At 33.2% G+C, this 21,436-nt stretch overlaps 1 protein-coding gene across 3 annotated transcripts in view; it reads right to left on the bottom strand.

Annotated features, from left to right (window-relative positions):
* The window catches only part of LOC130843466 (KAT8 regulatory NSL complex subunit 1-like protein), a 65,895-nt gene extending 46,648 nt beyond the window's left edge, over positions 1 to 19,247 (bottom strand). For all 3 annotated transcript variants that reach the window (XM_057719761.1, XM_057719762.1, XM_057719763.1), the window contains exons 1-3: positions 19,143 to 19,247; positions 18,153 to 18,350; positions 14,030 to 14,151 (exon numbers count right to left, since the gene is read on the bottom strand). In XM_057719761.1, coding sequence (XP_057575744.1) covers positions 14,030 to 14,151; positions 18,153 to 18,350; positions 19,143 to 19,223 — 401 coding nt within the window. In that variant the 5' untranslated portion in view covers positions 19,224 to 19,247. The remainder of the gene's footprint in view (positions 1 to 14,029; positions 14,152 to 18,152; positions 18,351 to 19,142) is intronic.
* Between the last annotated feature and the right edge of the window lie 2,189 nt (positions 19,248 to 21,436).

The following is a 21,436-nucleotide window of genomic DNA, read 5'->3' as shown; positions in this document are numbered from 1 at the left end:
ATAAAACAATCTAAAGATATGGCTATATGAACACATATTAGCTAACTTCTTGGTGTCATCTTGGTGGTGGTGACAATGGTGAATGAATATGGAAGAATGGTCTAATTTCAATCTTTTTTTTTTTAAATAAACTCAGTGAAAGATAGTCTAGGACTTTTAGTAAATTATTCAAGTATTTCATAACCTTTTGTCTAAGCCAAATTGTGTTCTTAGAAGAACTGGAATAATCATTATAATTCTCTGCTCAAATGCTTTTAGTATGAAGAAACTTTTGGGCCTGGTTATAAATTTAGAATGCTAAAACCATAAAAACATAGAGAAGACTTCATGAAGTTTTTATCTTTTAATCTCAAGGAACAGAGCAGAGAATAAGTATTCAACCCAGAATTTTAAAATACTGTTTTAGTACTTTTCAACATCTCACCCCCATTCATATATTCTTATACTAAACACATTTAAGAAAAAATAGAAATCAACAATGGAGAAGAAAATTAGAATGTGTATTATCTAAGAGATTATGATAGCCCCCCAGTTCCCAATCTACTCATATACACAAATACCCACACCTGCCATACTGGGCTGAATACTGTCCTCACAATATTTACATCTACCAGGAACCTCAGATTGACCTTACTTGAAAATACAATCTTTGCAGATGTAATTAGGTAAAATGAGGTTATACTGCATTAGAGTGGGCCCTAAATCCAATCACTGATGTCCTTATAAGAAGAGACATTTTAGGAGGAGATCCACCCAGGGAATAATGCTATGTGAAGAAAGAGGAGAGATGGTCTATAAGCCAAAATCTCCAAGGACTGCCAGGAACTATGAGAAGCCAGGAAAAGGCAAGAAGGATTCTTTCCTAAAACCTTCAGAGAGAGCATGGCCCTGCCTGACACGTTGATTTTGAACATCTAGCCTCTAGAACTGTGAAAGAATAAATATCTGTTATATTAAGCCACATACTTAGTGGTGATTTGTTATAATCCCTCTACAAAACTGATATATTCATAAAAGTACACACCTAAGAATCACTATTTTTGTGTAACATTTCTATTTCAAGTCTACTTTCATCTTTTGGAGTTCTTTGATGACTTCAATCTGTAGCAGCTAAAGAAGCTGACAACCTTTTCCAAACTTTCCCTGATGTCCAAAGTCCTGCCAATAGTTGAATTAACTATCTTTCTTTCTCTTGATAATGTTTGGAGAAATGAACACTTCATATACTCAGATATACTCAATGATATTTTAAAGAAATTATATAAAATAGGACTTTATGTAAAGTTACCAAAACGGCCCACTAAGGGAATTATTTGTCCTCCACATGGCAAAAATGAACATCTCTCTGAAATGACCAATGGATCAAGATCCAGGCATTATCTGCTACACATGGAGAAAACAGTGCCTTGACCAGTCCATTTCCCCTACTTTAGGAATTAAGTAGGAAAATTAGACCCCCTACTCAAAAATATAAGTCTCTTCAATTGTAGCAATAAGAAAATGTGTTGGAGTACACGGTAAAATGGCATTCTAAATTAGACACAGCCTCTAAAAAAAATTAAGGTACTTACCTATTCTAAAAAATTACAGTACATCTTAATGCAGCCATTAAAATGGAAAACAAATATTTTAAGTATAAAAAGCTTCACATATACTACTGAAACAAGACATAAAACTGCTTTCAAAATGTCAACTATGAAAATAACGTTATAAAAATGATAGGAAGAAAACCCTGAGCAATATAAGCGATTTCTTCTTAGTATTTTGTGAATTTTTAAGTTTTCATACAATGAACTTAATTTTATATGAAGAAAACAAAAATGTCATCTAAAATTGCAGTCTTTTTTTGGGGGGGGGAATAGGAACTTCTAATATTTACATTTTAAAATGGCTATTTGAGGGACTTCCCTGATGACACAGTGGTTAAGAATCTGCCTGCCAATGCAGGGGACACAGGTTCGATCCCTGGGCCAGGAAGATCCCACATGCCCCAGACCAACTAAGCCTGCAAGCCACAACTACTGATTCCATGTGCCACAACTACTGAAGCCCACACACTCTAGGGCCCGCATGCTACAACTAGTGAAGCCCATGTGCCTACAGCCCATGCTCCAAAACAAGAGAAGCCACCGCACCGAGAAGCCCACGCCCTGCAATGATGAGTAGCCCCTACTTGCCAAAATTAGAGAAAGCCCGCGCAGCAACAAAAGACCCAATGCAGCCAAAAATTTAAAAAAAAAAAAAAAAAGGCTATTTGAGAATAAGAGACTTAGGAGACATAACAACCAAATGCAATACGGATTTTATTTGGCTCCTGATTCTAACAAATTATCCATAAAAAGATGATTTTGAGACAACTAGGAAAATATGAATATAGAGAATTTCATGATAATGATGTTATGACTAATATAAGAATAATAAAAAATAAGCAGATGATAACAACATGGGGGTATGTTGAAAAAAGAGCTCATCAAAGAAACATACAAAAGTATTTACAGTTACAATCAACAGAATTTATTTTTTAAAAGTCCATAAGAGGGGGGGCTTGGGGGGGGCGTCAAGGAAGGGAGGGAAGATGGGGATATGTGTATAAAAACGGATGATTGAACCTGGTGTACCCCCCCAAAAAAAAAAAAAAAAAAAAAAAGTCCATAAGAAAAAAATGTGTCAGGAAGGGAAATAGCTGAAATGAGTGGCAAAATCTTGAGAACTGTTAAAGCTGAAAATAAGCTGATTGACTTTGCTATGCTTTCTATATGTTAAAGTTTTTCATAATAAAAGTTGAGAGAAAAAGAGTCTGACTATTGCAGTGCTATCTGCCATTCTTATCTCTGGCTCTTAATTTCAAGTGGGATGTTCTAAAGTATAAAGGCAAAGAGACTTGGGAGCCAATATGACAGCTATATTTTTCTGAGTATTGTGACATAAAATTTGTCAAACATTTCTAGTTAATCTATAGTTTGGGACTACAGTTCAGATTCTTCAATATAATCTGTGAGCTGTTTTTCTGACATATGAGATATAGTTTGAAATTGAGACCTTCTATTTTACTCATTATTATTTTTTATTTTAAAGGAAAATTTGCAAATAGAAAAAAGTGGAAAAAAGTAAAAGCTAAAATATTTTTCCAAATCCTATCATATAAACACAAATATAGCTATATAATAAAAAATTTGATTTTTATTCTTCATCTTTTTTTTCCTATGAAATCATACTGTATAATGATTTTGTTATCCTGATTTTTCCACCTAACATTTCAAAGGATGTATGTTCCTGTATGACTACATCCTAAATACATATACTTTTTTAATAGTTATATGATATGCCTTCCAGTTGTTGTATCACAATTTATTTAAATATTCCCTATAACATTAAGTTTTAGACTTATGTTAATAGAGTTTAAAAGGGAAAAGTAAAGTTTTTATAAAAGAAAATAATTCCTGCTGGTATTAGTTTAAAAACACAGCAGGAGAAGTTTTATTTCCTTATAGATGTTGTACATCTAGCTAATACGACAGTTAACGTCACTCACAGAAACCCAAAATGATGTCAAAAACTTCAGCCTGGAATTTGCTGCTAATAATGTTTTCTCATAACTGATAAGTGACTATTGAAAATATTATGAGGGTAAAAGAATTACTTTATATGTGATTAGTTTACCAGTTTAGCTGCAGTTTTTCAATTGTGATGCCCAATTAGAAAGAATTGTTGCATTTTGTGAGATAATTATCATTAGTGGATATAAACAGTATGACAATGATTCACTGGAATTTAATTTCATACCATATTCTGGGACTCATTAAAGCAAAGCAAACAACAACAAAAATCTAGACATTATTTCAAGTAGAAACTCACTTTCCCAGAGATAATACCCCATGGGGTAAATAAGGATACATTTATAACATTTTATCTTCATTTTAGAGTATGAGATCTAAAAACCAATAACTATCTCTATGATGATAAAATGTAATGCTTCATTTGTTTGAAGACTCAATCTTTTCAGCTGCTCAGTTCCTGGTGACTCATCTTAAACCCTGCTGCCAAGATTAATAAAACTAAGAAAACAATTCTGACTTCAGGGAGAAACTGCCATTAAATAAGAGATGGGGGTTGGGAATCAATGAATAAAAAGTAGGCGAAACAGCTGCCCTGAAAAATAATTAACCAAGTGAATGTACTTTAGACATTGAAAGAATAGCTCATACTATAAAAATTACCTTAAATACTTTTTAAAAAATTGTATAAAACATTAACTTCTATGTGGTCCACTAAAAACTAATATACAAAATAGGTAACCCAACTTTTAAAATTCAAAATTTAAATTTCTTCTAACCTAACTATATACAAAAATTATGATATAATGTTATATAAAGCTAGAATGAGAATGCTTTATTAGAAGCACTTATAAGTTTACTTATCTGGTAAGCCCAAGTATACAGAACACAGCTGAAATTGCAAAAGCCTTTTAAATAACAAAATAAGATCTTAGTAAGTCCATGCATGAGAGCTCACTCCTGCTACTGTTAAGAGAGAGGTCTTTTCTCTTACTACAGAATGTCTCTTATTATAGTATAGGTACCTCTACCACTATAACTTTGGTTATCTGATTTTCTAGTCCAGAGTTAAATTAGATGAGAGGAAGCAAAATTGCAGGAGACAGTCATGAGACTGACAACTAAAATATCAATCTGACTGTGGGAGAGAAAAAGCAAATAAGTACAATTTTTTTTTTTTTTTTTGGAATGCTGATCACCTGAAGGAAATCTTAGAAGACTTAAATCTTAAATTTGATTCATTCAAAAAATATTTATTGGCATCCAGGTTATGACTCACTGATCTAGATGCTAGGAAAATAGCATTTAATAAGACAGACAAAAAAAGTTCCTACTCTCATACAGCTTACATTCACATCCAGGAAGGCAGATAATAAACAAGTAAAAAAAAATTATATCACACTTATCTCATTTGATCCTCAAAAATACTCAGGAAGCAAACTAGTCTCATTTTAACTGTGATTTAGAAAGTTGCCTAAAATCACAATGCTACCAAGTTGCAGAGTTGGGACTGATCTCAGACCTATCTGATTCCAAAACAATTTTAACAATGCAATGAGTTTTCTTCATAGCACTTAATGAGGATTTTAAACTACACATTTATTTGTGTGATTATTTGGTTGATGTCATTTTTAGATTCTATACCATAAGGTCAAAGATTACACCTGGTTTTGTTCAACATCATATTCCAATCCAATCCAATGCCTGGCACATTGCCATCACTCAGTAGGTATTTGTTGACTATTAAGTGAATTCTTTTATAGGTATACAATTATTAATCTCAATAGCCTCTGAGGATGTGGTCATAGTGATGAGCCTGAGTTTTCAAAGAAAAACTGAATTAAGTTCAGAATCATCCAAGAAAGGCAATGTTTAATACATTTGACTTAAACAATTCTTCCAAATGGCTTATTTGAAAGTTTTTGACACCTGAGTAGAATCATCATTCCTCCTACTGTCTTTGGTACTTCTCTCCATAATAACTTCCAGATTATGCTTTAAAGTTACTAAAATATGTTGAGTAATTTCTCTTTATTCACTAAATCTCTAGATTTAAGCTAACAAAAAACACCCAAAGCAAAGCACAATAGTGATATTACAAAAAGATATACATTTTAGGCTGTATTGAGACCTTTTTGGTTTTTATTTTTAATTTGTTTGAAAAAATGGAATTCCTTACAAATAAACATTTAATTGAATATTATCACTAGAAACTACTTTAGAAAATATTTGTATCCCAGTAAATTTAGGATAAAAAAAAGTAAGATGTAAAGAGATTAACTGACTTGCCCAAAATGTCAAAAACAAAAAGTATACTTGTAAAAACTGTATACTTCCATCATCTTAAGTTGCCCACAAACCACTAAATTAAAAACCACTATACTTAACAATAAACAACAGTTAAAACCTTTTAGGGGGGAGGAAGGAGATTAAATGTCCCAAGACGGTCTTTTGAGAAGGTATGTTCTGTATGAGAATAAAATCCAACAGTGTGTTTACCCTGGACTTAAGAGTACTTAGTTTAAATACAGAGTCCCAAACAAATTAAGTAGACCAAAAACAAGTCAGCAACTTTTTATCTTCCCAAGAGATAGGATGGAAAAATAGATGGTACCTCAGTGACTCCAACGTGACAAGTGTCTTCAGTAATAGCTGGCCTATAAGGCTCCACATATGCCCTCAAACACTTATCATAACTCAGGCCACTCTGAAGTACTTATTTAAAAGAGTAAGAATAGTTCAATAAATGACCAGTACCCTGCCCAGGATTTGAAAGAAATAACTGACTATCCACAATTTTAATATACATTATATACTGTCTCCCTGTATCCGGTATGTTTACTGCAAGACATACCTAAAACTCTTAGTCAATGATCTGTTGAGTGATATACTACATTTTAATAGATGAAACGTGACTTTTAAGATGATATAATTGTAGAAACTGGGTTAGAGTATAGATTTAATGATTGTCAAATGTTAGTTAAGACATTACAAAATTTTTAGAACCAAAAGAATATAAATATTTAGATAGCATAATGAGTTTTAAGGAGATGTAAGGCAAATATATACTATTTATCACAGTAAATCACCAAGTTTCCAGTTAGTTTTAAATATACCTTTTGCCTCTATCTACAAACACTCTGCAACTTCCTATTATTGTACTGCTATTATTAGGTCTGACATTTGCATTAATTTACACATTTCAGCTGAGTATGTACCTCAAAATTCACAACTGAATGTAAGATTACTTTTCAGGTCATAGGGGACTATTAAAAATACACTATAGCTACTGATCCTTTTTCTTCAGCCATTCTTCATTTGCTTTCCACAAATACATATGAATGCTTTCATTGGAAAAGATAGGACATCCTACATTAAGACAGATATGATAGGTAAAGAAAAGGGGGAAGGTTATAAATTCAATAACTGGATCAGTCTCTATCACCAAATTTTAAGATAACATTGAAATGAGATTTAATTTTCTTTGTTTCACTTTCAACAAATTAAATATCACATTCCTACTTCTATCTTAAAATTCTGATATTTTATGGTTATAATTTTAACAATGTGGGACTAGACATTGTATTTTCTATTTACCCTTTTTGAAGTATCTAATTTTTACCCTATTTTAACTTTTTTATTGTAAAATATAAGATATCTACAGCTAAGTACATAAAACATTTATCTTATGTGTAACTTGTAAATATGCAGCAATACCTAACCTACTCCTCCACTGTCCCATAATTACCACTCAGGTCAAGAAATGGAATATTACCAGCACCTAAGAAACCCTTGCTCCATGCGGACCTCTCCATCATATTAACTTAGATCGCCTAACACAAAGTCTATTTTATAATAAAATGTCGAATACCTCATGTAATTTATTGAATACTGTACTGAAAGTGAAAAACAGAATAGTTGTATGGGTATAGAAAGGTTGTAAGTATACTGGCTGTTTACCCTCATGATTCTGTGGCTGACAGGGAGCTGCAGCTTGCTGCCACTGCCCAATATCACAAGAGAGTATCGTGCCATGTATCCCGAGACCAGGAAAAGATCAAAAATCAGAATCTGACATACAGTTTCCACTGAGTACATATCACTTTCGCACCACTGTAAAGTTGAAAAACTGTAAGTCTGACTGCAAATTTGGGCTGAAAATCCAGGTCAAAGTTTTCACCATGGTCATACTATCTCAAAGTAGGTTTGCTTTTTTTCTTTTATCTTCTGCTGTGCTCAGCACCAAGGCAACTCTCCCCATGGTGCCCTATGAGTGGCAAAAGAGAAACAGTTTTTGTTTTTTTTTAATTGAAGTATAGTTGATTTACAATGTTGAGTTCATTTCTGGTGTACAGCAAAGAATATGAAAAAGAATATGTATATATACATATATATTCTTTTTCATATTCTTTTCCATTATGGTTTATTACAGGATATTGAATATAGTTTCCTGTGCTATACAGTATGACGTTGTTTATTTTATATATAGTAGTTTATATCTGCTAATCCCAAACTCCTAATTTAGCCCTTCCCCACCCCCTTTTGCCTTTGGTAACCATAAATTTGTTTTCTATGTCTGTGAGTCTGCTTCTGTTTTGTAAATAAGTTCATTTGTATCATATTTTAGATTCCACATATAAGTGACAACATATGGTATTTGTCTTTCTCTGTCTGACTTACTTCACTTAGTATAATAAACTCTAGGTCTATCCATGTTGCCATAAATGGCATTATTTCATTCTTTAATGCCTGAGTAGTATTCCATTATATACATATATATATATGTGTACCCCACATATCTTCCTTATCTATTCGTCTATCGATGGACATTTAAGTTGCTTCCATGTCTTGGCTTGTATTTGTATTACGTGTATTGTAAGTAGTGCTGCTATGAACATTGGGGTGCATGTATCTTTTCAGATTAGAGTTTTTCTCCCAATATATGCCCAGGATTGGGATTGCTGGATCATATGGTAACTCTATTTTTAGTTTTTAAGGGAACCTCCATACTGTTTTCCATAGCGGCTGCACCAATTTATATTCCCACCAGCAATGTAGGGGGGTTCAGGAAAGGGAATCAGTTTTCTTATTTACATTTACTGTGAAGGTGCAGCTCCTGGAGGAAGGTGATCCCAGCTAAATATGCACAGGATTTCCTTTTATCTCCCTGTTATAGGCAAGGCCACAGGCTTTGATTTATCATCCTCTAACCCCATAAGCTATTAAAACTTCACTTGATTTTTCTGGATTTGGCTTTGATTCTCTCTTTCTCCATAAAGCTATCAAAACCTCAACTTAATTTTGCCAGAATTTTGTCTCAGACAAAGTAGACTGCTATGCTTTGTTTACTTTTCTGGGTTCTTGCCATTTTTTATCTTTTGGCTTAGAAATATCATTAACAACACTCAATAATTTCTCATTTTCAAAGTAAATAACTAAAAAAAAATCTTATTCAATCCCCCAATTCCCCTTCTGGGTACATATCCAAAAAACAAAAAGCTGGGAGTCCAACAGATATTTGTATACCCACATTCATAGAAGCATTATTCACACTAGCCGAAAGGTGGGCGCAACCCAAATGTTCATACAAGAATCAATCGATAAACAAAATTGGTCCAAACAAAATAGCAACTCAGGGCCTGGGGGTTGTGAGGGAATCTGTTCTTAGGGACTGGATGCCTCTGCCTCGCTGAGTCTAGTGCTAACTGTCCCCCTCCCTTCCTAACAGGTTCTGAGTAGTTCCTGAGACCTTGTTCCACAGGGCTTAGGCATGGGACTGGGGCTATAGAAGTGCCTACCCTTTCTGTTTTCACTGAATGGTTCATTCTAAGGGAGGAAAAAGTGGGAGAGAGCTAGATTGGGGAATGGGAGTGTCAGGGAGGCAAGTGTTTTGTGTTACTATGTCAATAAACTGATTTAAAGTTAAAAAAAGGTCCATACATAAAACAGAATTTTATTCCCTTAAAAAGGGAATGTTGACACATGCTACAACATGGATGAACCTGGACAACATTATGCTAAGTGAAATGAGACAGTTACGAAAGGATAAATACTGTATGATTTCACTTATATGAGGTACCTAGAGTAATCAAATTCACAGAGATATAAAGTAGAATGGCGGTTGCTAAGAACTGGGAAGAAGGAAGAATGTGGAGGTATTATTTAATGGATATAGAGTTTCAGTTTAGGAAGATGAAAAAAGTTCTGGAGATGGATGATGGAGACTATTGACAAAAACGTGAATTACTTAATGCCACTAAACTTAAAAATGGTTAAAATGGTACACTTTATGGTATGTACATTTTACCAAATTTTTAAAAATTCATATGAAAATGATGAATTTTCTTACCTTCACATTTACTTAAACACATAAAATGAATAGTATTTATATGTTTAATAGGGTATCTTCAGAAAGCGCTTTGTGGTTAAGTGTCAAGTTTGAATAACATTAAATAGACCAAGCCCTTACGCTAGAAGAGCTGTGAGTTTGAAAGATGTTTTGTACTTATAAAACTATGTGTAAAGAAAAAAATGACAATATTGGAAAAACAGAAAGATACAAGAAACAAAACTAGGCTTCATTTGACATTTTACTCCCAAGGTCAAAAGGTTCATAGGTAAATAAATTTCACATTGCTTCAATATGGATATCTCTAAATCAAAACTTTTTCATATATCACTATAATGTGAAATTACATATCTGATTAATTTTCAAAATCTGTGGTAATATTCTTAAACATGAGTAATGTAAAATAATCTGTTAAATTTATAGAATTTCATTACTATGCATTTATTTTATTAAAAATTCAATTAAGTAACAGTTTAAAATTCTTAGTTTTACAAATATCAAGTAAGTACTTTTCACAATATAGTTAAGAAACTAAAACAAAAACAAAAACCCTTAGAAACAACATAACATCCTTCTCTACAGGTAGGCTGCTCTGCTACTGAATAAGAAAGATAATGGAGGAAAACAAAGGAAAGGGGATGTGCTTTACTTGTCAATGTCTATCCACACCTTTACCAAACTCCTTCAGCTCCCTTTCTTTTCTTATTTTAGCTATAGTCACTTAAAAACAAAAAAAACCTTCTTGACTTTGTACATCCATTTTATAACAGCCTTTACAGTCAGCAGCCTTGAAAATATAATCTTGACTCCTCTCTATTTCATTTCCCACCCTTGATAACCCACTCTTATCTCTCTGTCATGCTACTACATATTCTTGCTAAGGTCTCAATTTGTAACTGACAAAACCAAGAGATATTTTTTAGTACCTCTTTTTTGGCATCTGACACAATGACCACATATCCTCAAAATTTTTTACTTCTCCTTCAGTGTTAATACTTTCTTATCTGTAACATATTCCAGTTTCCATGTTCCTGGTTAAATATATTTGTATACTATTGTATATATTATCATAAATAGAATTTTTACAAAAATTTTAATGAGACCTGGAGTGTCCCGCAAATCTTTTGTTTCACACAGCAGTTTGCTTATTATATGATAACAAAACTTATTAAACTTAAAGATCAATTATACATTTAGGACTTCCCTGGTGGTTCAGTGGTTAAGAATCTGCCTGCCAATGTAGGAGACACAGGTTCGATCCCTGGTCCAGGAAGATCCCACATGCTGTGGAGCAACTAAGCCCGTGCGCCACAACTACTGAGCCCGCATGCTGCAACTACTGAAGCCCACTCACCTAGAGCCTGTGCACCACAACAAGACAAGCCACCACAATGAGAAGCCTGCACACTGCAATGAAGAGCAGTACCTGCTCACCACAACTAGAGAAAGCCTGTGCACAACAACAAAGACCCAACACAGGCAAAAATAAATAAATTAAATAAATAATAAGTCTAAAAAAAGTTATACATTTAAAAACCTCTAACATTCTAAAATTTCTCACCTCTCAGAGCTGATGAAATGTAGCTGAATTACATTTTCTAGCAAATGTTAGAAAATAAATACAATCTTTCCTTCAAGGGAAATATAATATTTTGATAGCAAATGTGAAATAAGTGCTTTTAGAGAAAAGCTCATGTACAATAAGTATTTGGAAAAAACGTTGACTGCTGTCAAAAATAAATACATTAGTAAAATTAATGACATTAATTAAAACACATATGTCAGCACACTTCAAAAAGCTGGAGAACGAATTTTTATCTACTCTTAAATCTACCAAAGAATTTTAATAGGCTTTGAACCTGTTATAAACTTTCAAAAATAAACTTTCAAATTAGTTTGTAGGAACGACTACTTAGCCTCAGGAAAGAAGGCAATTACTAGCTGATTTCAACAAGGATCTTTGACTATTTGTACATAAGATTCAAAAAGTATCATGATTTAATAAATACAGCCAATGGTATATTTCTTTCATTTGGATTTATGTGTCTTTATGAAGTACATTTTTCAACTATGACAGCTATTAAAACCAAATATTCAAACAACTGCACACAATTCCATTATTATATTATTTTAAACAATTACATGTTACAGTCCCTACTAGACTGTAAGTCATTTGAAAGTGGAGAGTTTGTCTTCTTCATCATTGTATTCCTAGGACTTTGACTATATGATATACAGCAAACAGTTATGCAATAAATACTTTTGAATAAATGACCAAAAATATAGGCAAGTACTTTAAAATGAAAATTAGTACACATACACACACACCACACACACACATATGTATAATAGTGTAATGCCTAGTTAGGTAAACAAAATATTACCTAAAATTGACTTAGCCTCAAATCACAATCTGATGGTGTTTAATGGCTCAATGTGTAATAATGACTTTCTTAATGAAGAAATGTTCTGATAAATGAAGATATAATAGTTATGCTATACAACATGTGAGAATCTGTACTTTCAAAGTGAATCATCAGTGATATAAGGAATGAATATAAAGTCAACAAAAATAAAGCAAAACTAACAGAATGACTGTTTCCATAATAGAACAATGTAAAAATGACCCAGCACAAACAAAATTGTAAAAGTATTAAAAATTAACTTTCAAAAGAACAAATCAGAAATAAAAATAAAATAACAGCATTTTTATTTCAAGACTTAGCTGATATCCACTAGTTTCATTAAGAATCTGGTAGTGGGACTTCCCTGGTGGCATAGTGATTAAGAATCTGCCTGCCAATACGGGTGGGACACAGGTTCGATCCCTGTTCTGGGAAGACCCCACATGCCACTGAGCAACTAAACCCATGTGCCACAACTACTGAGCCCCCGTGCCACAACTACTGAAGCCCATGTGCACCTAGAGCCTGTGCTCCACAACAAGAGAAGCCACTGCAGTGAGAAACCCGTGCACCGCAAGGAAGAGTAGCCCTCACTCGCCAAAACTAAAGAAAGCCCACGCACAGCAATGAAGACCCAACACAACCAATAAATAAATAAGTTACTTAAAAAAAAAAAAAAAGAATCTGGTAGCTACTTAGCATGATTTTCACCATGGTATAAATTTTCCTTTCATGTTATATTTTTTTAAATAATAAACCATATAATTATTAATATAAATATTTCCAAAACTAAATTACACTTAGTCCTTTAATGGTGCTTAAAGCAGCCAACATTAAAATTTTATTTGAAAAAAATTAAGATGCACAAACAAAATAATATTCTACTAGCTTTTCAATTCTAACTGCATCTTTTTTTTTTTAACATTTTTTAACTGCATCTTTAAAAGGAAAGATTCAAAGAGAAAAGTAAACACAATAAAGAAAACAAATGCTGTTCCCAAAAAGAAGGATTTATAATATCTATATTTTTTGCTTGGTATGATATAATAAATTGCTAAGGATTATAGGAATTACTATATTAATTACATTTAGTAAAAAATTTACCTTATAAAAGCTGAAATACAAAGTGACTCATTTAGGGGAACTTCCCTGGTGGTCCAATAGTTAAGACTCTGCGCTCCCACTCCAGGGGGCACGGGTTCCATCCCTGGTTGGGGAACTAAGATCCCTCAGGCTACAGGGCACGGCCAAAAAAAAAAACCAAAACCCACAAAATGACTCATTTACTAGATGAGTAAAACTTAAGCTGAATATTATGGATGATATCTACCAATCAATCTTCCATACCCAAACTATATATAGGGTCTTTTATTCTTAAAATGCACTGCAAAGGCAGTTTGGAGTTGAAGACTATAAAATGTACAAAATAGAGGGTATACTAAATACAGCAGTATTTCTGTAGCAAATGGTATCACTGTTTTTCTTTTTTAGAAACATTATAAAACTTCCTGGAAAGCTTTCTCCTTCATCTCAGGTTTACAGTTCCCTTAGCTATAAAAGTTTGATGTTATCTAAAAATGTACCCATGGTTTATTGATTGTACTCTAATAATGCTTAAGCAAGAAGAAAAAAGAAGCTACAATACTTAAAAGATCAAAACAAAATGCAAATAAAATAAGCAAAGCCAAATTTAGTAGCGAAACTATCCCACTGATACCTACCTCCTGGAAATGCCATTAGCCAGACATTTATGGCTACAGGATTTAGAGGAGAGGGGTGATGACGCTGGGGACAAGTTGAGAGGGGCAATCAAACTATTGATGATCTCAGTCAACTGTGCACTCTGCAAGAAAACAGTAAACCTTTTAATACAGCTAAGCAAGAAACATGGTTAAATCATGACATAAGGCACTCAGACCTTCACTGCCCATTAAAGTTTAACTTCCCGTGAAACAAGTAAATGTTTATGTTTTAGTAAATATTTTACTCTACAAAGACAATTTACACCATTACCGATTTTTCCATTTATTATAAATAAATCTACATTTAAAAGTACTCCTCTTTTTCCATATCCTTTTTGCTTCAGTCCCTTTGTCTACTCATCCTATCCTCTAAAACATTTAAACTCAGCTGAAGCATCTACATAATATTTCCTTCGAGGCAGCCAAATCAATAATAAACTCACAGCTTTAATTTATTGAGTCCACTATGTGCCAGGCACTATACTAAGCACTAAACAAAGAATATTTCTAATCTTTACAACTAACCTGCCAAGTAGATAATATTAGAACTACTGATACTACTATTATTAAAATCAATTACAGAAGAGGAAGCTGAAGCAAAAACAGATTAAGCAGCTTAATTAGGCTTGAATCCTATACCATACTGTTTCTCAATATTTTTCCTAATTCAAATATACCAATTTTTTTCAGGAACCTCAAATTTTATCGACACTTATCCCAAACTTACATGTAACATATTTGTAATATATAATAAATATTACATTATTCTCAAAACAATCACATACAACAATTATAATAAGCATAGGCCACATCAATGGAAACAGTACATTTCTACAAAAGACTGACAACTTTTTTCACTACATATGTAATCCACTGTAGTTCATTGTAGAAAAAAGGGAAAGTATGAAGAGATTTCAAAAATGAAAAGAAAATAACCTGTAATCAAATTTCACAGAGAAAACCACTGCTAACATCTTGGTACATATCCATCCCCCAAGACAAAATTTTCACATTGAATACATGTGAGCATGAGTGTATGCACAACATGCACACATGTGCGCACACACACACCCTTTTAATTAAATTATGCTGCATCAATTTTCTAAAATCTAGTTTTCTTAGTTAATATAGTGTGACTATATTTTTAAAACATATAGACATATTTCACCATTTTATTAACTGAAAGATATCCTATTATAAAGTAGAAGAGTACATGGAATAATTATTTTGAAACTTCATTTGTATGAAACAAATAACATGCTAAAAGAAATGAGACTAAAGAATGATAGAACTAAATATAATATTTGAAGTCTTCAAAAAGTCTTTCATGAAAAAGACTGAAATGTTTCTGCCACTTATTTTCTTGAAAAATAATACATATCTAATGACTTCATTTTTTAAATTATTACATATTTTTAGATTAAAGTTAGTTTTCAAAATCACCAATACAAACATTCTTTACCCATTATCAAGTATTTATTAATTTGGTCATACAAAGAAATTTATAGAGTACACTCTTCTCACTTTTTCCACCTCCAAAAATATCTAAAAATCTTCTTGGCCACTGGAGGTCGGCTAGTCAGTATGTGTGAATAATTGGGCCAGAGGGAGAGAGTCACAACCAACCCCCAGCTTCACCCTAACAACCACCCCACTCCAGCCCAATAAAATCTCAAATACTTGAGATCATATTTGGGACAGAAAATCCACAATAAAAATGAGAATAAAAGTAAAATTAGCAGGAGCATAATTTGAGCTTTGAAAAAAAACTCATCAAACTTAAAAGTCTAAACACTTACTAGCTATTTATAATAAAGTTTCTAAACACCAGTGTGAAATTTATTTTAAATTATCTGAAATTCTAAAATAAAGTCACCTTTCAATTTATGAACAAAATGTATTACCTAATAATGGAAGTATGCATTAATACTATGAATCAATGTTATTTTTTAAAACTCATATCAGACTACAACTCAATAGTTCCTTTATATCTTAACTGTCAACTCTGTTTTTGTTTTTGTTTTTTATCATTCTTTTTTTTTTTTTTTTTTGGGGGGGTACACCAGGTTCAATCATCTGTTTTTATACACATATCCCCGTATTCCCTCCCTTCCTTGACTCCCCCACCTCGAGTCCCCCCCACCCTCCCTGCCCCTGTTCTCTAAGGCATCTTCCATCCTTGAGTTGGACTCCCTTTGTTATACAACTTCCCACTGACTATTTTACAGTTGGTAGTATATATATGTCTGTGCTACTCTCTCGCTTCGTCTCAGTTTCCAACTCTCTGTTTTTGAAGAACATAAATAACTTTGGCAAGCAAAACATTCCTTTAACAGTTAATTTAATCAAGTCCAAGGATTACCTTATCTATATTCAAGTTCCACTATGGTCACCAAACAGTTATATACCAATAGATTATATTTAAAAAAATATGTGTAACACCAGGCTTGCCACCCCCTCCTCCATTTACTCAGCCCTAGACTGTCTTCTTCAACGAGTATTTGAAAGCAACTTAATTTTTAATTGGCCTATAAAAACATTAGCATATGTTTTAAGAGCACATTATTACCTGTTCATAGGTGATTTATAAATGACCTCTATAAGTGATTGCTGCTGCCACTTTCTGCATCCTTTTCTTCTCTAGGTCTAGAGCCATTAGTATTCTCACAACTCCTGGTTCCTTTCCCTCCCAAAGCCTCTGACACTCCTGTCAGCAGTGGCACCTAAAATGAACATGATACCCAAGGCCACCTTCACAGAGAAGCAACCCATGCAGTAACACAGGGCTGCACTCAGAAGGATCCCATGTTTGGCTAATGCTCTGCTGTCACTGGCTTAAAACCTAAAACCTGTTTTTAACAAAGGGCTATGTTATTTCACTCTGCACTGGGCCCAGAACTCAGGTCCAACCAAACAAACTGGTGCTACCAAGGAGAAAGAAAAAATGCAAGAAATCTCTTTCCAAAGGATAAGTAGTAACCCACAGGTAAAGAGAGTAAAAGATATGACTGATAAAGTAAATACATTATTCTGTGTGAAATAACTAGAATCAAACTGAAAGGGTATTGATCCTAAGGGATGAGGGGAGGGGAAACAAAAGAGGGAAGAGGAATATAATCAACACTAATGTAAAACACCACTTATATGGTAAAGTGCATTCCATTTTAACAGATAATTACAAAATAACTTTCTGAATTATAAAATATTCATAATAGTATTTTGACTATGCACTGGAAATTAGAAAATTTAGAAAAACTCTAGGCAACTGTAAACTTAAAAAATATGAGGTGGGAGAAGCTATCCCACATTCTGACTTACCAGGATTAAGACAGTAGTAATCTGGTACTAAATTATTTCAAAATGTATATCATGGGGAAAAAAAAAACAAAAAAATTAGATGTGGGCAGGCATGAGAATCCATATTACCCACTGGAATAATGTAATCATGCAGCCGTGGTCCCAACTGAGTATACTCCAGCAGATTCAGTCTGAATGCAAGTTAACAAACTCCTAGAAAGCCAGGTTTGTTCAAGAGCCACCAAAGTCTAGATTAAAATAAATGGCTAGATTTCAAAGGATAAACATAGGACAGAATAATTAAACTTCTGGGTCATCCATACGAGGATTTAAATACCAGGAAAAGCTATGGAATCAAAGTGCTTTATTAGGGGTTTATTAGACTACCTATTTCCATGATCATTTTTTAATGAAAGAATCCATATGCCAATGTTATCTTTCACTCAAACTTTCTCTCAATAAATTAATCAAACACCCCATTCAGATCTATTAATTGGTACCACTGTTCTTTTCCCATGAGAAAAATCCAATGATGAGCAATTTTGTTAGAAAACAAGATTTTCCAACCCTACTATAAATGAGTTATCACCCTATAGCTATGTATCAATACTTTACATATTATATTTAAATAACTCTGATTATATCAATATTATTATAGAGACTAACTAAATATTTCCATTGTATTTAATGTCAAATAGCCACTTTAATCACCAAAATCTTAAGCAGAGAGACATATTTATTTGAAGAGTTTATAAAATCAAAAGTCATTTTATGCCACTCACATTTTACTCCTATTTCACATTACCTGTTTTTCTATATTGCGAAGTAGTAGTGTAGGGCTACTTGGTGACATTTCAAAGTCTTGCTCTGGTAAAGGATCTTGACTCTCTGGAGGAAGCTGGGGATTCCCTGTAGTGTTTAATGAGGCTACTTGGTCTGCAAATTGTATTTGTTTTCCCAAAATGTCTTTCGGAAGTTGACATTCTTCTAGGATCACTATCCCCTGGACAAACAGCAATTAAAGAGTTGCAATGAAAGCAAACTGACTGCTAGATCAACTCTAATATTACAATGTACTTGAACCATGCTTTTTATTATTCCTTGGAAATCAGAAAACAGATACTTGGAAGTACAGTTTAATTCTGTAAAAAAGTCGCTGATTTAAAATGTGCAGCTAAAATAACGTATATTTGATGGGTTAGGCTTATAAAATAGTCATAAATTATATACAAGCAGTTATTTTTCTCATTGGTTTTAGTTATTAGCATTAAAAGCATGACACATTTAGAATAAAGTAAAAGGCTTATACACAGAATATGAACATTTCTGACCAAAATTTAGAACATTTCCAGATATAACCTTCTGTTATTTTGGTCACTAGCATTTCCATTTGAGTTCTGTACTTGAGCACTTGTAATTTCATAAATTAAAATATCAAACTTACAAACATCCAAACAATAATCTAACTTTATATCAACTCCTTTCAGAGAACTCTAAAGAACCCCAACCCTGCTGCTGCCAGTCAGCAACCATGGGTAGGACTGCACCACTGAGAAAAAGTATTCTCTAGGCCAAAGTCCTCATTGCTTACAGAGTAGATGAGTTAATAATAAACAAACAAGTTTCCAACTTTGATGGGGTATTTTCTGAAATGTAAATAACTGGAAAAATGAGTAGGGACCTAGCTGCCTCTGTGCTCCCTGCCTACCGTTCATACACACACATACCTATTCCTCAACTGGCTTGCTGAACTTTTTCCCACATTCCTTAGCTTCTTCACTCCAACTGTCCTCACCCTTAAATCCCTCAGAAGTAATGACGACAGGAGAGAAAGGGGGAAAAAGGAGTCCACAGGGATGACCTTAATGGTTTTCATACTTCTTGTCGTAAAATTTCCTTCCTTCCTACCCCTTTTACTACACTTCCCCCTGCAAAGAATAATATATGTTATTACAAAATATATAAGTATGTGTGTGTGTATATACTTTTTTTTTTTTGAAAAATGTCAATAAGTTCCTATAGGCTGGTTAGAAAGTTAGTAAATGCCTAATGTGGCTAAAATATTATATTCTTGGAATGAAAAACAGACTAAAACATTATAGTCTAATATAGTCTATATACATTTGTAGTCTAATATAAACAGACGGTATTTCAAGATGGGACAAATAATTAAATAATTGCTGTGGGCTAACTTATATCATGTATAAGTGCTATACATAGGAATGGAAACCACCTATAGATTTTGTTATATATAAGTAGCCTTAATTTACACTATAATTTAGAGAATAGATCACTCTAGAATTAACATGAATTAAAAATACATTTTATTATTTTATAGTAATATATTACAAATGATGCTTGGTAAAAGTAACATTTTTTTATTTTACCTATACTTGTAACAGCGCTAGTAACTTCTACAAAGATAAGGGGATCCAACTGTTGATCCCACCTCAATGACTATTTTCATAGAATGAACAAATATGGCTGTCAAGAAATCTGAAGAAACATATTTAAAAGAAATTTCTATATCACTATTTTAAAAATTAGACTTGACATAGTACCATCATTCTCAAAAGCTCTTGAAAGTATCTGAAATGTCTACCCAAAATCTGTACAAGTCTCTAGTAGGTTTTTCACAAGTACTTGTATACAAAAGAAATATAAGTTTTCACTATATTAAATTAATTATACATTCCTTTGGTTTGATAACAGTTTATATTATGGGCCAGGGTGCTGTGAATTACACTGATTTTCATAATCCCTACTTACAATATTATTTCTATGGAAAAATTGATTCTGAATTTCAAAAGCCCAATTTCCAAACCTTTAGAATACTACCTTTTTATAAGTAGGAGGCCTGCTATAGTTAATCCAATGAAGAATAATATTTTAAAAATTCAACAAGGGAGACACTCATAGTCAACTTCATAATCTATTTTGTTCTTTTAAACTACTGCCCTGGACAAAACTCTCACGGTGTTTAAGAATGGCCCATGATTTTTCTCTGCCATAACCAAGAGAGAGAAGAAAGGAAAGAAGATTAAATCCTCTGGAGACACTGTAGAAATAGTTTCTCTTCTTAAAAATCAGGAAAAGAATAAACTGTGTTAGGTCACCATGATGTATATTTTACAATTTTGTTTGTTAATTATAACTCAATCTGAATTTAAAAAAAAAAAAAAGATCAGGAAAATAGTCTAATGATAGATAAAATAAGGTAAATAACAAAGACATGAAAATTTTTTAGAAGGATGAGTTGTGTTAACTGAGACAAGTGAAAACTGTAGCATAAGTTGAAAGCAAATCAGCTGCTTAGAGAAGACAACTATTCCTGATAATAACACTACAGAGATCCCCACCTCCACTTCTCATAGAGACAACATAGTGTAAAAAAAATAAACAATTGCTTCAGTGAAACAGGAGGGAAGGGGGCAGAGCACAACCTTTAAAAGAATGACATGGCCATAGGACATGACAAAAACTGGTTAGAACCAACTAGGTCCAAGATGGCAGAATATCTGACTTCCAGGGGACCTTGAGCCTCATTATATGTTCACTGTAATACATTAGCATGCTAAATGACACATCCACCAGCGCCATGACAGTTCTGAGGCCAACCATAAATGGTCAAAAAGTCGGCAGTGGCCCAATTCCCGGAAATCTCTGCCCCTTCCCCGAAATAATTGGAATAATCCTCCCACTCATTAGCCTATGAAATTACCCAGCTCATAAAAACTAACCATGCCATATTTCTGGGCCACTCGCCTTCTGAGATGGCCCACACTCTGTCTGTGGAGTGTGTTTGTCTCTAAATGAATCCACATTTTATCTATCACTTTGTCTCCCACTGAATTCCTTCTGCAATGAGATATCAAGAACCTGAGCTTCATTAAGTCCTGAGACCAGGTATGATCTCGATTAAAAGACCGTGGGTTTGAGTCCAGGTTCTTTCTGGGTTCGAGTCCCAGCCTGTGGGTTCAAGTCGCATCTGAGGTGCACAGGTTCATCAGCAACATATTTATTTATATAAAGTCATCAAAACTAATTTTAAGGAAAAACTTAAATGAAAAATTTAAAACAAACAATGTA

Source organism: Hippopotamus amphibius, unplaced genomic scaffold (assembly GCF_030028045.1).
Source record: "Hippopotamus amphibius kiboko isolate mHipAmp2 unplaced genomic scaffold, mHipAmp2.hap2 scaffold_332, whole genome shotgun sequence".
NCBI classification, from domain to species: domain Eukaryota; kingdom Metazoa; phylum Chordata; class Mammalia; order Artiodactyla; family Hippopotamidae; genus Hippopotamus; species Hippopotamus amphibius.
Note: the sequence above shows the minus strand (reverse complement) of the source record. Positions and strands in the feature narration are given on the sequence as shown.